The 15730-nt window shown below is 42.7% G+C and overlaps 1 protein-coding gene across 2 annotated transcripts; it reads left to right on the top strand.

Annotated features, from left to right (window-relative positions):
• Positions 1–1342: 1342 nt before the first annotated feature.
• Positions 1343–14917, top strand: RNF125 (ring finger protein 125). 2 transcript variants are annotated; one of them, XM_035125155.2, is made up of 6 exons: positions 1343–1744; positions 10409–10562; positions 11026–11120; positions 12167–12257; positions 13314–13421; positions 14673–14917. In XM_035125155.2, the coding sequence occupies exons 1-6, from the start codon at positions 1596–1598 to the stop codon at positions 14763–14765; spliced, it is 690 nt and encodes a 229-aa protein (XP_034981046.1). In that variant the 5' UTR covers positions 1343–1595; the 3' UTR covers positions 14766–14917. The 2 variants fall into 2 exon arrangements, with proteins under 2 accessions (XP_034981046.1, XP_034981050.1); XM_035125159.2 differs by having other exon boundaries at positions 1612–1744; positions 10432–10562.
• Positions 14918–15730: the final 813 nt, after the last annotated feature.

Here is a 15730-nt window from a genome sequence, read left to right as displayed (position 1 = left end):
TATACTGTACATATATCAAAGCAATGTATACAAGTTCGCACGTTGGCAGGATTTTAACAAACATTTGCAATATGATGATAAAAGATAGAATTGGATACAATAAGATGAATAATATTACACAGACATGAATGAATGATGAAACAATGGAACCATGAGAAAGGGCAGAGGGAAGTCAAGGGATTTGAGAAATCCCACATTTGAATGTTTTGCTGAATGTGTAAACAGTATTGTAAGGTTTTTAATTTATTTTTATTTTTTAATGTTTACTTTATTTGATGTGATATGTGTTATATTGAAAATTAATTATAAAAATTATAAAAAAATATTTCAATGGAAAGCACCCCGATGCAATATGTTTTCATTTTACCAGAGTAGTAGTAATACAGCATCTTAAAAAGCAGAGACATCACCTTGCCTACAAAGGTCCGTATAGTTAAAGCTATGGTTTTCCCAGTAGTGATGTATGGAAGTGAGAGCTGGACCATAAAGAAGGCTGATCGCTGAAGAATTGCTGCTTTTGAATTATGGTGCTGGAGGAGACTCTTGAGAGTCCCATGGACTGCAAGAAGATCAGACCTACCCATTCTGAAGGAAATCAGCCCTGAGTGCTCACTGGAAGGACAGATCGTGAAGCTGAGGCTCCAATACTTTGGCCACCTCATGAGAAGACTCCCTGGAAAAGACCCTGATGTTGGGAAAGATGGAGGGCACAAGGAGAAGGGGACGACAGAGGATGAGATGGTTGGACAGTGTTCTCAAAGCTACAAACATGAGTTTGACCAAACTGCGGGAGGCAGTGGAAGACAGGAGTGCCTGGCGTGCTCTGGTCCATGGGGTCACGAAGAGTCGGACACGACTAAACGACTAAACAACAACAACAAAGTAGTACAGTAATACAGAATGATACAGATGTGTATTCTTGCTTTAGTACAGTATCTTACCATGAGTCTGCAGGAGTGTTTCTGAATGCCTAAGAGGCGCGCTCGACAGTGAACTGCCTATTTCGTTTTCTATCGCTATTTTAGGGATACCTATGACGCACGGCTACTGCAAAGTGCGATCCTACACAGGAGTTAAGTTCCGCCGGCCACCGTGGGGATTGTTGTTGTTTAGTCGTTTAGTCGTGTCCGACTCTTCGTGACCCCATGGACCATAGCACACCGTGGGGATTACTTCAGAGTAAACATGCATGGGACTTGCCCTGTGGATCAGGGTCAAAGAAAGAAAACAGCGCACCAGCCAGCGAACAAGGCCACCGATTGGCTTGCTGGTCCCCTTTGTCCAGCTCAGGGTGTCAGGTTTCCTCTCGCCGGCTTGGACTGGTCCTGCATCCGCCAATAATGCTTTTGCAGGGTGTAGCCAGTGTAACCGCCACAAACGGCCCCCAACGTGGTCTCGGAGAGTTCGTTGCACGGAACGGGAGATCTGCAGCTCGCGCGGCTTTCCTTTTCCTGCAAGGCGAAATCCTACAATCGCAATACAACACAATACAATAATTCCAGCTGCAAAGCTTCATAGCGCGTCGCGCGCTCAGCCACAGCAGGAGCAGCCGGCGCCAAGAGGCTAGATCTCCCAGGAGTGCCAAAGTTTAGGCGATGGGATCCGCGTTAAGCAGCGACAGTCGGGAGGTGGCGAACCCTCTCCAGATAGCAGAAGAGGAGAAGCAGCCGCAAGTCCCATCTTTTGACTGCTCCATCTGTTTGGAGGTGCTCCACCAGCCCGTAAGGACGCAGTGCGGCCACGTGTAAGTGAAACTCCGCTCCCGGAATTGGTTCAGGCCGGGGGGGGGGATAGTGAATCCCAATTCTTTGCAATGCGAGAAGTCAGAAATTATGCTGCGGCTTGCTTAGCTGCAGTTCTTTCCATACTTTTGCAGCCTGGGACCAACCAACTTCCGTTTAATTGTTTTTTCTTTCTTTTTTTAAGAAAGGGTATTTGGCCTCCGTTTGGGATGCGATAATAAAACGACCTTTTTTGGTGGTAATGCTAAAGATGCGAGCACAGAAAGAGTGTGTGCTTTGATCCAAGTTAGCGCACGAACAAAGAACAAGTACGGTAATTTAACTTGACATTTACATGCGACGGATTCAGTTCAGAAACAGAATCCGAGATCTAGGCGATTGGCATTAAAAGATGTACCTTCGTTAAGATGCGTTGTTCTTTCTCTTCATTCCCTTTAATATTTTGGGGAAAACAAGCTTTAAGTAAGATATTTGGGTTGGGGAAGAAGGGATGTGTGATCCGAATTTATTTAGATTTGTGAGTTGGTGTAGTGTAGTGGTTGAGCTAGTACAAACATTTCTGATCTACACACTACACTGATCAACACTACACTGCTATCAAGATGTGAATACCTTACAGAGTTGTTGCAAAAATTACAAGAGAATGGATGTGATGTGCTTGCTTGGACACTTGAAAGCACTATAAAAGTGCCACATACTTTTTGGAGATTTCTTTTGAGTTTCAGGGCCTATTTTAACTTTTCCCAAATGGAATTGCTTGCATTCTATTTTATCAAGGAACAAAAGATCCATTTAATTGCAGTGTCAATTAATATGCATGTGGGTATAAAATACCAGTATGTTTGTTTCTTTTGTTTGTATTTTTTGAGAAGGAAGCATCCAGAGTTCTTAGAAGTACTGTATCCTTTTTGTAAATTTTTAATGGCAAAATTCAACAACTATTTCCCCTGAGAAACTTTGGGTGATAAAAATTCTTAAAAAAACCATGATATTCTAAAACAAGGGAGGAACATCCCCAGTTTTGGAAAGTCTTCCACCATATTTTTATTCAGTGATTATGATGATTCTGTGGTGCAAATATTGGTGCAAATCTGTTCACTGTCAATATTCCAAAATATTGGAGTTCTACCAATGTAGGAGAAGAAAAAGAAAAACCAGAGTTGTTCCCCATGTCTACCTGTGGATGGACTAAGATTTATTTTCCTTAACAAATTTAGGTAAAGCATATACAAGGGTGACATAGTTATTAATGTATAGATGCCCCTTTCCATATTAAAGGAAAGGTCTAACCATTGAATCATTAGCAGCCACAAATACATTGTTTAACTTTTTAAACTGTATTAAAATGTTTGAATCGTGCACATACTGTTAAGCATTCAGTGGGAGATATTCAGGCAATAAACAAAACATGTTCAGAATAGCTTTTTTATATGCCAAAATCACCATTTTTACTCCCTAGTGAAGACTGGATATCGAAAAGAACAAATTTGTAAGGAAAAGCTAGCACTTGGCTTGTGTCTTCTTTACATTTTACCTGGGGGCCTGGTTCAGATGTAAGAGCCATCCCATGGTTTTACTGTTGTGAATGCCTTTCATGCTCACAAGCTACAATTCCTCCCCCTCTCACTGATTCAATCAAGTACAGATTGATTCAATCAAGTACAGATCCTTTGTCAGCCAAATTGTTCAGGCCATCTTGTCTCAACCTGCCTGGTATGAGTCATACAAACTAAGCACACTTGTATTTATTTATTTACTGTTCTTGCATGCCACCATTTATCCTTCTGGAGCCTACCCTGGTGGAGTAATGCATGGAGTGACAGTGTGAACAATCCATGGGGCTATGGAATTTGGTGTCTGGCAGTCTCCAGTAAAAAGGTTTTAGAAATCTACACTTCAAAGCCATTTTCAGATGTGAGCTTGTAACTTGACTAAGACTTGTATTGTTGCACATTTTTCTAGCACCCACCTACCTACATGTTTAAAATATATAAATCTGCATATTTCAATGTATGTGGTAGCATGCCTGGTACCAATATATAGCGAAACAAGGCAGCTGCTTGGAGCAGAATTATTCAAGGGGACCTGCTGCCGTACCAGAAACAATGAACAAATGTGAGATTTTGTGTTTCTTCTGGAACAGCTACGGTAATTCAATCAATCCATCTTTATTGAGGTCAAAGACCAGACAGCAAAGTCTACAACAACAATGCTAATTCACAATGCAATGCTGCAAGGAATTCTGCAGTACATTGTTACTTCCTACAGGGACACTTCATTTCATGCTGCTAAAACCAGCAAAAATCTTGAGTCAGTCCTGCATACTAAAAAAAGTTGAAAGGTCTGATGCCCCAAGCCAAGAAGGTGGATAGTCTACCAGATACAGTTGATATGCCTCTGTGTGGCTTCTGTGTTATGTGCAAATTCAGAAACATATACAGTAAACAGCTGGCATTTGCACTTGATATTTGTAAATATCATTTGCAAGTTCAGAATGATGGATGTAACCCAAGAAGTAGGTTTTTTAAATTGTATAACTCTCTCTAACGTTGCTTAACTTATTAACTAGGGTTCATTGTTTAAAACCTTGCACGTGTTTGGAAGCCACAACGAAACTTTCCTTTTGGATTAATCTAAGATAAAACTTCTTTTCAGCTATGGCTGAAGAGAAGGATTTGAGTTTGCTCCACTAATCCTTACTTAGTGCAACAAAAAGCCCATGACAGCATTTCCTTTATAGTACATGTAGAAATCTTGCAGGTAAAAACATTAGCAGGAATCTCTTATCTGTCTGAAGTCTCACATGAGCAATTTTAAGCCCATGCTTGTAGAAATGAAGAACATTTCCTATTGGCAAAAGAATGGTGGAATACTAAAGCTTAGTATTTAAATGCACAAATATGGTTGGTAGTTAAGGAGTTAGCCCCATGGAACTCTGTAGGACCCACTTCTGAATAAATATACCACATTGGCCTGAATATAAGCCGCACTTTCCTCCCAAATTATGATAGTGAAAAGTTAAAGTGTGGCTTAAATTTGCGCCTTATGCCGCCGGCAAAGCAGCTCGGCTCCCCACCCCCAAGCAGCCTGGGAGTGCAGGCCATGGCACACAGCCCACCTGCCTCTCCCACCGCCCCCCCGAGCTGTCGGGGGGAAGGGGGGATGCCACCAGCAAAGCGGCACAGCTCCCCCCCAGGGAGCAGCCCGGGAATGTGGGCCTCAGTTGCAGACCATGGGACTTGCCCTGAAGCCAACACGAGCATTTTAAGCACAACATTTTTTCATGTTTTGAAGGAACAGATATCCGTGTTTGTTCAATGTGAATGTAGCCCTAAAGTTATGGCCTGACCATAAGTTGCAAAGCAGTGATGGGTGACCCTCATCTCCTCAAACAGGGTTGGATCAGAAATAAGCCATGCTATTCCCCATTCCGTCTGCAAAAGTAAAAAAATAACTTGGGTACAACCCATCTGAATTTGGACTGGAGGCCAGCAGCAGCAGCCCTAATCCCCAAGCCTCCCACCCTTATCTCCCCATAACCCTCCTTGCCTGCCCCCTGCTCCTCCAAATACCCCCTTCCTTCCTTCCTTCCTTCCTTCCTTCCTTCCTTCCTTCCTTCCTTCCTTCCTTCCTTCCTTCCTTCCTTCCTACCCTCCAAACCCCTTTTTCCTGCCCCCCATGCCTGGCTGCTGCTGCCTACATTTTTAATTTGAGGGGAAACAGGAGCAGGGAAGAGAAAGAGGTCTCTTCCCACTTCCCTCTGGCGCCACATCCAAGAAGCTATTGAAACGCCCCTTGGAAGAAACTACATTTCCCAGGATCGACTTAGGGACGTATTTATTCAGGTATTCTCTCCCCCCCCCTTGAATTTTAAAGGTGCGGCTTTATATTCAAGTGTGGTTTATATTCAGGCCAATACGGTACATAGGATTCGGTTTCTAAGGTTTTTCAAGAGTAATGCTAAAAACACCTTTTCAGTTTAAAAGACATTACTCACCAACTGTTTTATGGGTTAGAAAGTGGAATAGAATGAAGCTGTTTTAAAATGAAATACATGTTTTACATTCAGATTAAAGACAAGAGAAATACAAAAAGAAAAAAAAGTTTTAAGCTGCAGTCCAACTGCACTTACTTGGGAGTAACTCCACTGAATAATTAGGACTGACTTCTGAACAGGCCTGGTCAGGGTTGCACTGAAACTAACCTTTGAAACTTTCATCATAGATCCAACATGTTATTCTGCTGTATAACTTAACAACACAACTTTTCCATAATGTAGACAGTAGGGTGAAAAAACAAGACTGTTATTCAGCTAAAAGCATGGGCGTAGCTAGGATTTATGTTGGGGGGGGCAGGCTTTATGTTGGGAGGGAGCACAACCTCAGTCAGTTAAGTATTTTGTATTGATTTGCTTGATGGGGGTAGCTGTCCCTCCCTGCCTTTCCTTGGCTGTGCCCATGGCTAAATGACTAAAATAATGCAGCCCCTTTACCTGTTCTTCCTACCTTTGTTGTACATGAAGGATGAATTAAGTCACATTGTTGCAAACTTTTTACGGAAGTAAATTGAACTAACTTCTGGTCATACCGGTAGGAAAACAGCCTTATGCGGAGTCAGACCATTGGGCCTTCCAGCCCTGTATTGCTGATACGGAGTGGCAGCAGCTCTCAGTTTCTAGCAGAAATATTTTCCAACCTTGGGTCTTTGGCATGCATAGCATATGCTCTCCTAGGAGGAACAGCCTTTCCCCTTAAGGCAACTGGTTAAGAATAGGTCTCATTGGCGCCAATATTAGCGAAAATGCAGAAGAACAGTTTTGCACAGACTGGTTTTGCTGGCTGCAGCAATACTTGTGTTGAGTTTTGATGAAACCGGGTTGCCACAAACAAAACATATGTCATGGAGGAGCAAAAGCTACAGTGGCAGGAGAGAGGGACAGAGATAGGGCACAGAAAGGGACAGGTGATGTGCCAAAATAGATGGATGGGTCAGAGCAGTGACGCCCTGGTGCCCAATATGCCTGGAAGACAAGGAAGGCCAACAGCAGGTGGAGCCAGAGCCAATACAGTGGTACCTCTGGTTACGAACTTAATTCATTCCGGAGGTCCATTCTTAACCTGAAATCATTCTTAACCTGAGGTACCACTTTAGCTAATGGGACCTCCTGCTGTCGCTGCACCGCTGGCACGTGATTTCTGTTCTCATCCTGAGGTAAAGTTCTTAACCCAAGGTACTACTTCTGGGTTAGCGGAGTCTGTAACCTGAAGTGTTTTCAACCCAAGGTACCACTGTACAGTCATACCTCGGTTTACGACCGCAATTTGTTCTGGGGAGTCGGTTGCTCCCTCAGTACGTTGTAAACGGAGCAGCTCTTCTGCACATGTGCGAAGCGCCGATAGAGCCCTTCTGTGCATGCGTGCGCTGCACAGATCGCTTCTGCGCATGCATGCGCTGCGCAGATCACTTCTGCGTATCTGCGCGCCGTGGAATCCGGATGTAAACACTTCCAGGTTCGCAGTGGTCGCAAACCGATCGGTCGCAAATCGCGGTGGTCGTAAACCGAGGTATGACTGTAATAGGCAGAACTAATTCTAGTTTTGTCCCCATCCTCCTTCTGAATTCTACAAGAGCCGCACTGAGGCAGAGGACAAAGCTGACAGGCAATGCTACCAGCCTGGATTAGTTTTCTGTTAAAAAAAAAGGGGGCACATCAGGCACTGTTCAGGCTCCTTTTTAATTAGCACCTGCTGCTATTGCTGCTGGGAGTAACAGAACAAATGCTGCTCCACAGCTAGCCCACCTTTTATCTTCTCCACCTGCCAAATATGCATGCACATTTTATTTATTAGGTATATTTCAGGGAAGCTTATGTGATACTAAAGCAACCAACTTCTTAAAAAAAGAGCATTCCCAGAACCATGTATTGATTGAACACTGCTAAGACCCCCTTGGGACGCGGGTGGCGCTGTTGTCTAAACCACAGAGCCTAGGACTTGCCAGTCAGAAGGTAGTGGTTCGAAAGCATGTCAAAGTGCAAGTAGATAAATAGCTACCGCTCTAGCGGGAAGGTAAACGGTGTTTCCATGCACTGCTCTGGTTTCACCAGAAGTGGCTTAATCAAGCTGGCAGTCTTGCCACTGGTCAAACATATCCATGTCAGCTCTTGTGTGCATGGTGTTATAGCCATCGCAATGTGATTATAGCCACAAGACTGGATTTCATCCCGTCATTTGTGCAATAATTTCATGAATAAGTAATTGGCTTCAACTTTCTGTCCTCTGCTTTTATTTTCATATACTCTTTATGTCTGTCTGAAGCTGGGAATAATCACTGAAGATGTCTCTGATGACTACTCTTTCAAACCAAGGATAATGATACCCTGCACATGCTCAATTTATTCCTGTGTCTTTTTTTATTTGTATATATGTGAATCAGGTTAGCACAACAGAATCTTGAACAAATATTTGCAGTGAAACAGCTACAGGCACAGCTCAGCCGATGTTAAGCACTTGTGAGTTCCATTGATTTCAGTAAATGTGTAAAATGCCTTTTATGTACTCTTCTCCATTAAATTCAGCAGGACATGAAAGTGCTTAACCTTTGGCTGGATGGTACCTCTCTTTTTTGTTTGTTTGCTTGAAGTGCTTGATCTCTCCCATAGAGCTTGACTAATACCGTGTTTCCCCTTTTTTAAGACACCGTCTTATAACTTTTTTCCTCAAAAAAACCACAGGGTGGCTTATTTTCGGTGGGTGTCTTAAGTAAGATGCAAAGTGATACACAAAATAAGGAAAATATTTGGTGTGTTCAAGCAGTTTTGCATTTATTTCTATTCTGCTGCTGAGTCTAGTCTTCTTACAACACAAGGAGGCGGCTTGCCGGGTTGTCGCCCAGCAGCGCGCGCGGAGCGCCCCGAGCCTCTGGGAGCCGGAGGAGGAGGCTTGCTGGATCGTCGTTTCCCTTGTGTTTCCTTGATTTCCTAATCCCTTCTTATCCCCGCCCTGTCCCACCCTAACCCTTCCCCACCCCCACTCCCACCCCCTCATCCTCCTAGTGCCGTACCTTCACTGCGTGTTCCCTGCTGGGGGGTGCGCCTTGGGGGGGGTAATTTTTTCGGTTGCATAGGCTTCGTTGAGCGGCTTTTTAGCTGCTTGAAGGGGGAGCAGTCCAGAACGCTCCGTTTGCTTGCGCTGGGAGCGGGAGCGCTTTAGTGGCCGGGCTAATTTTAAGCTTTTGCCATGTTTTCCGTGCTCTAGGCTAGCGCTCTGAGCGGGAGCGCTCTAACCGCCACCAGCTACCGGTATTTGGGCGGCAGGGTGCCGTTTTCGCGCGCCTCAGGCCACGTGTCCAGTTTTAGGGCTGGCTTGTGGCGCCTTTGGAGGGGTACTGTTGTGTGCGGAGGCTTCCACTCCCTCCCCCTCCTTTGTTGAGTCCATTGACAAGCGGCTTGAACCCGCTTGTCAGCGGTTCGCCAGGCTTTTCCTTGTCTGCGCTCTGACAGCCGCCAGTCAGCTGGGCTCGGGGAGGCTTTTGTGACAGCTGCAGGTCGCGCCTTTTTTGCCGAGGGAAGCGCGGAGCGGCTCCTGGCTCGGTGGCAGCGCTTCCTGTTTGGTAGCGCCTCTCAGTCCTCCGCCTTGCGGAAAGCCTCCTCCTCCTCTTCCCCGCCCCAGTTGTCTCCTTTCCTCGCTCCCCGCCTTTTCTCTCTCTCACACACACACACAGAGGGAGAGACACCGTTCCGTGCGCACGGCCGCTCAGCCATTCTTTCGCGAGCGTGTCACAAACACCGCTCTCCTCCTCCCCCCACCCATCCTTTCTTGCGTGCGTGTTCATGCCTCCTCTGTGCGAGCACCGAAAGAGGGCCGAGCGCACGGTGCTTGTGCCTCCTCCTGTTTCTCCCCCCCCCCGCCCGTGTGTGAGGGAGAAATTAGCAGTTGAGGGCGAGGACGGATAGAGAGCTGCACGGCGCTTCAGCAGCAGCAACAGCAGCAACCAGTTCCAGGTGCTGAGCCGCAGGAGAAAGAGGAGGCGGCGCGCGGAGCGCCCTGAGTCTCCGGGACCCAGCCCTTTGAATCCTCCTCCTCCTGCTGTTGTGGCTTGGGGCGCTCCGTGCTGTGTTGCTGGGCACATTGTCGGTCCCGCTGCTGGGGCGCTCGGCGGTCTCATTCTAAGTGGCGCTGCTGCAGCAGCAGCAGTAGCCGGTTCCGGGCACCAACCCAGCAGCCCTCCTTTTCCTGCCGCGGCCGGCATGCTGGGTTCCGCTGGCTCGGGGTATGGCTTATTTTCGGGGTATGGCTTAATTCCGCAAAAGTGTAAAAATCCTGCTACGTCTTATAAAATGACTACGTCTTAAAATAGGGGAAACACGGTACTTGGTAGAGTTTGCAGGCGCTAGTAAGTAGGCGCTTGCATGTTAATGAGTAACTTTAGCTAATGCACAGATATCTCCATAACAGAACACACTATCTTCTGTAGCCTCACTTTATCAGTGGTCCTGTAGATTGGGATTCTCAAGTAAACAAAATGATTAACACAAGAACTGTGGTAGAAACCAATCTTCTATAAGGTCATGTTCACTAGTGATCATAACTGTGTGACTTTTCAAAGTGCTTTCTTTAAAGTGGTGTTTTGTTTGGAAACAGTATTTATTCTTATCTCTTCATTAGATTTTGCCACTCCTGTATTGCAGCAAGTATAAGGAATAATACATGGACATGTCCCTACTGCCGGGCGTTTCTTCCTTCTGAAGGGATTCCAGCAACTGATATTACTAAGATGATGAAAAATAGACACCAAAATTGTACAGAATGTGGAACACAGGTAAATAAGTATTGGCATTCTATAATTTTCTGCCTCGTGCATTTAGGCATTCTGAAATGCATGGGGATTTGAAGTTAGCAACCCTAAGCACATTTACTTGGGAGCAACTCCTATAGAATTCTCAATGTACATTATCCCCAGTTTAACAAATCCTGATCTTACATTTGCATCCTTTACCTTTAGCAAAACTGTGGTGGCCATCACTTTCCCTTTTAACAATTTAACCTGTAAATGTTGAATTTTAACATATTGAATCACTTCATGTAGTTTAGAATGAAGAAATACAAGGCACTTCCATTTGCAAAGGTTGGGCAGCCCAACTACAATCCTAAGCATACGTTGTTGGAATTAAATGAGACCTACCTGTACTTCTGTGTACTAAACAAGCTTTAGGGCTAGTCTGCTAGTGAATAGCATTCTGTACAGCAAAAGACTGACACAATGTTTCTTAAAATGAATCTAGGTACTCCTCAGTGAAATGCGAGCTCATCTGAGAACTTGTGACCAATATATAGAGAAATATGGGCCCCTACAGGAAGTTGCATACCCAGACACAAGGTAAAGTGTATCTTAATAATGGGGGGAGAAATCTACTCTCAGCTTGGTTTATATATTCATTCACAATCTTAGCCTTCCCTTACCCTAGTGACTTAGGGTGAATGATGATACAGTTTAAAATCAAATTATAACTCACCATTTAAAATAAACCAAACATAGATCATTTAGCAGATACCAACCCAACTCTTAACTACTGATGCCAGGTCAACAAAAAGGCTTTGTGGAACTTCTGTAAGATTCTCATACAGTGGTACCTCTGGTTGTGAATGGGATCCGTTCCGGAGGCCCGTTTGCAACATGAAGCGCCACATCTGCGCAGGTGTGTGACTTAATTTGGCATTTCTGTGCATGCGCAAAGCGCAATTTAGCGCTTTTGCGCAGGCGTGTGCGCTGAATCCGGAAGTAACCTGTCCTGGGACTTCCGAGTTCGGTGTGTCCGTATTCCAAAAAGACCCATCCTGAAGCAGATGTAACATGAGGTATGACTGTACTTTGAACTCTAGGCAAAGGCAAGGGAATTCTGCAGCTGCAGAAAATTGGTAATGCTCTACATGTATTCACACTTTTAAGGTCAAACAAGCACCTTGAATTCTGCTTCGAATTATTATAGCGATTCAGTGCATGGGCAGGACTACTATTGTAATGTAATTCTGGTGACCAATTCCAATGTTCAACAACCTTTGAAGAAACTGTTGGCATCCTTGATTGTGCTTTGTGGGGCAGGGGCGGGGTAAATTTTGGAGAAAAAAATAAACCATTTCTGTTGTATGTGTTAGAAGGGGAAGGCACCATGCAAAGCATAGTGTTCTCTGTTCACAATACTTAACCATATCTTTATGCCTACGCTCTTTACTTGCATCATGTCCCCATCCCAACTCCAGTAGAGAGATACTTGATGCAGAATCCTATTTAGCAGAAGCAAAGTGGCTCACCATCCAGTTCAGTTGCCAGCTCTAGAATATATTGGATTTTAATAGGTAACTACTATACCATCGTAAAATGTAAAAATGCTGCTAATATATAAATATTACCATATGCGATTTCAGATATCCGTGCCCTTTCTGCCAGTATTCATTGGATGAAGAAGATTTTCTGGACCATTTTCTCACTTTCCACAGATCTGACAGGAGAGCAGTGGTAAGCACCTTATTTTTTAGGTTCAAACCACATTGTTGTTTAAATCAATAGACTGATTGTTTGAAATATTAGGTAGTGGTATAAACTAGAATATGCATATTTATGGTCAACTAATAGATTATAAATAGAAAGATGGATAGATGGATGGGTAGATAGATAGTTGCTTCAAGGCATTCTATGCAAAGTGACAAATAAATATGATGATAAATGAAAATATATGACTTTGCTGCTATTACATTCAAATGATGTTTCCAGTATTCCATGTCACCAAGTTTTATGGGATCAGTTTCAGTTGACACAATCTTCATTGATTAAAGCTAGCCAGGGAGGTTTGACTACGTGACTGCGTTGGTTCAGACAGTAGTGAATGTCTCATTACAAGGAGGCGTGGTGCCTCTGGCTTTCAAAGAAGCTCTGATACAATCTCTCCTAAAGAAGACAACTTTGGATAATTATTGACCAGTTGCTAATACTCTCTTGGGTAAGGTGATCAAGAGAGTAGTGTCAGTGCAACTATAGACATTATTGGAAGATATCAGTTTTCTTGACCCATTTCAGTCCGGCCTCAGGACTGGTTTCAAGAATACCAGTAAATCAGCCTTAGTTGCCCTGATGGATTAACTGGGAAAGGGACAGAGAGGGTGTGACCCTGCTGCTTTTACTCAACCTTTTAGCATCAGTCAGTTCCATGATCTTCTCCTGGGCCAGCTCTTGTCAGATGGCATAAAAAGAGCATACAAGAAAAAAAAGCACTCCACACCTAGGAGCGTGTACGTTGTTTAGGCAAAACAAACAAACAAACAAACAATAAAAAACCCAAAAGCGAACCAACAACATCTAAGCATGAGAGACTGATATACAAGGCATTTTATTAGTTGTATACAAAACCGATCAAGGAATTATCTGAATTTACTGATAACAAACATCAGTTAATATATTTGTAATCACTCAGATATGGAGATTTTGCTTTCTTTAGCAATAATAATTTCTTTTGCTACTGTGAAAACACTTTCTTTTTTAGTGCATTTATTCCCCCCCCCCCTGAACTATTTACAGTACTGTCCAATTTGTCGCTTATCACCTGGTGGTGGTTCAAGTTATTGCAGCAGGAATTTCTTAAGGCACCTTCAGCTCAGACATACGTTCTATTATGAAGACTATATAGTGAGTAAATTGCCTGGTTGTTTTTCCTAACCCCCTGCTAAGAGTCATTTGTTTACAACTTCAACCTCTCCCATATCTCCCTGATAAGTCATATGAGGACATATGTCGATTGCAAGAATGTCATGACTGGGGAATTAGAAAGGTTACAAAGACTTAAGAGACTTCAGTGGAGAAATAATCAAATAGCTCAAAGGTACTACACTCATGCAGAGAAGCCTAACTTCCTGAATACCAGTCCAAGAATTAGTGAAGGAGTTGTTCGGATCTCTCTTTCTGATCTAATACTTCCCCACCCACTCCAGTTTGAGTATGCGTTTGAAATAACTGCAACAGGTTTCCTAGAAAATTAGGGGACAAAGTTTGGGTGTGGGGGAGCAAGTGAGAGGCATTGGTCTTAAGAGTTTAGGGCAAACATTAGAACCAGAGATCTAGAGCTATAGTTTCTCGCTTTCAGGTAAGCTCCAGTAAGTAGTATATGATAGGAGGAATTCAGTATACAGTATAAATAAATTGCATTAAATGCAATGAAACATAAAATGGAGCATAGTACAAAAATTAGGCAACCATGCTAACTTAGACAAATCCTTCTCTTTTTCTTGTTTGCCTATTTCTGCAAGAAAGGAAATCATCTTGTGTAATAAGAATATTACAGTTTTATTCATAGAGTATAATTGCATGGGATAATAATTCACTTAGCCCAACCCTGATTTTCTCGTAATTCACTAGAGAACCTCTTGTCTTAGATCATTGGTGGTATCACATAAACACTTGAAACAAACATCTCAGACTGTCTTGCTGTTATGTTAGCAGAATTTGTCCTGATGGTGCAAATTTCTCAAAGGGTAGAAAGCTGGAAGTGGGCTGATACAGTCACCCACCCTTATGCCTGGTGTCTTGTCACTCTTGAAAAACTAACACTTAAGGGCAGTAGAAGTAAAACATCTGACTAACGTTCTGCAGCTCTTTGCAAATATTTATTGGTAATCAGAAATTGTATCCAAATATGGTTTCACTTTCCTTGGAAATCTTAGAGCACGAAAATCTAAATTTGGGTGGTAGATAAGGAAGGCTCAAGAGATGATGCTACCGTAAATATCGATAAGATTGGTGCTTATGGTGTTGGTCTAAATAACTGCTAAATAATGGTTCAACTACGGTTGCAGCCTAATAGGACTACTTTTATTGCTAAGAAGGATTTTGTTATGTTTTTGCTTTACTTACATATCTGACTATCTTCTCTTCTTATTTCAGGATATAAGTATAGTGGAAGAAGCTCTCGTTGAAAGAGTTCTAGATCGGTCGTTAATAGAGTATATGCATGTGCCTAATCCAAATACGGCGTAATCCTATCAAAGTTTGGAAGAAATACCAAATGGATTCGTTACACTGTGAATTAAAATGTTGCTTGTAAAGTATTATTGTCAACTTCTTTAGGATTATACTTCAGCCTCCCTAATAACAAATTATACGTATTTAGCATTGTCAAAATTCATTATTTTCTTTTTTTTTTTTTTAAAGATTAAAAAAGTTTTTATTGGTTTCCATTTAAAAATCACAGTGCACAGCAATAAATCACAATATGCAAAAGTACACACAAATAAAGATATAAACCTCGTCTAACACGCTCAGAGACGACGAGGCAAGAAAAAAGATAAGCCAGGGGAGAAGCTATAGAAAAAAAGAAAAAAAAATGGAAAAAAAGGAATGGAAAAAAGAAAAAAGAAGAGTTGAGGTTTAACTTCCAGTTACTTCTCTGTATCTCATCAATTACATTCCTTTTCATGACACAGTTCTTAATTTGTCTACAGTATTGGTCTTCAGATGATCTGTTTTAGGCTCAGGTATACTCTGCTGGTTGGCTTAATTTTTTATTATTTAATTTGATTCTAGGTATTCATAAAATATTCTCCATTCCTTTTTAGTTTTCTGTTTCATCTGTCCTCTAATCCTTCCTGTAAAATTTGCAAGCTGTGCATATTCTTTTATTAACGATTGCCATTCGAGTTTGCTGGGTATGTTGTTACTTTTCCAAATTCTCGCTAGCAGAATTCTTGCAGCCACTATTCCATACATCATTAGCGTTCTGTTAACGTTCTTTACATTTTCCGGTATTATATTCAATAAAAATACCTCTGGTTTCTTTTTAAATGTTATTTTTGTCATTTTCTTAAGTTCCTCATAAATCATACTCCAATATTTGTTTATCATGGGACATTTCCACCACATATGTATCTGTGTACCCACTTCTGTTCCACACCTCCAGCATTTATTGGATTGGCTTTTGTACATTTTGGCTAATCTATCTGGTG

This window comes from Zootoca vivipara, chromosome 8 (assembly GCF_963506605.1).
Source record: "Zootoca vivipara chromosome 8, rZooViv1.1, whole genome shotgun sequence".
Lineage (NCBI taxonomy): Eukaryota > Metazoa > Chordata > Lepidosauria > Squamata > Lacertidae > Zootoca > Zootoca vivipara.
This window is presented reverse-complemented; position numbering and strand designations above follow the sequence as displayed.

Excerpts from the sequence above, each read along its gene's own strand:
- RNF125 (XM_035125155.2), top strand. The coding sequence starts at position 1,596 with ATGGGATCCGCGTTAAGCAGCGACAGTCGGGAGGTGGCGAACCCTCTC. Across the intron at positions 1,745-10,408 it reads AGGACGCAGTGCGGCCACGT|ATTTTGCCACTCCTGTATTG; the intron begins GTAAGTGAAACT and ends TCTCTTCATTAG. Across the intron at positions 12,258-13,313 it reads GATCTGACAGGAGAGCAGTG|TACTGTCCAATTTGTCGCTT; the intron begins GTAAGCACCTTA and ends AACTATTTACAG.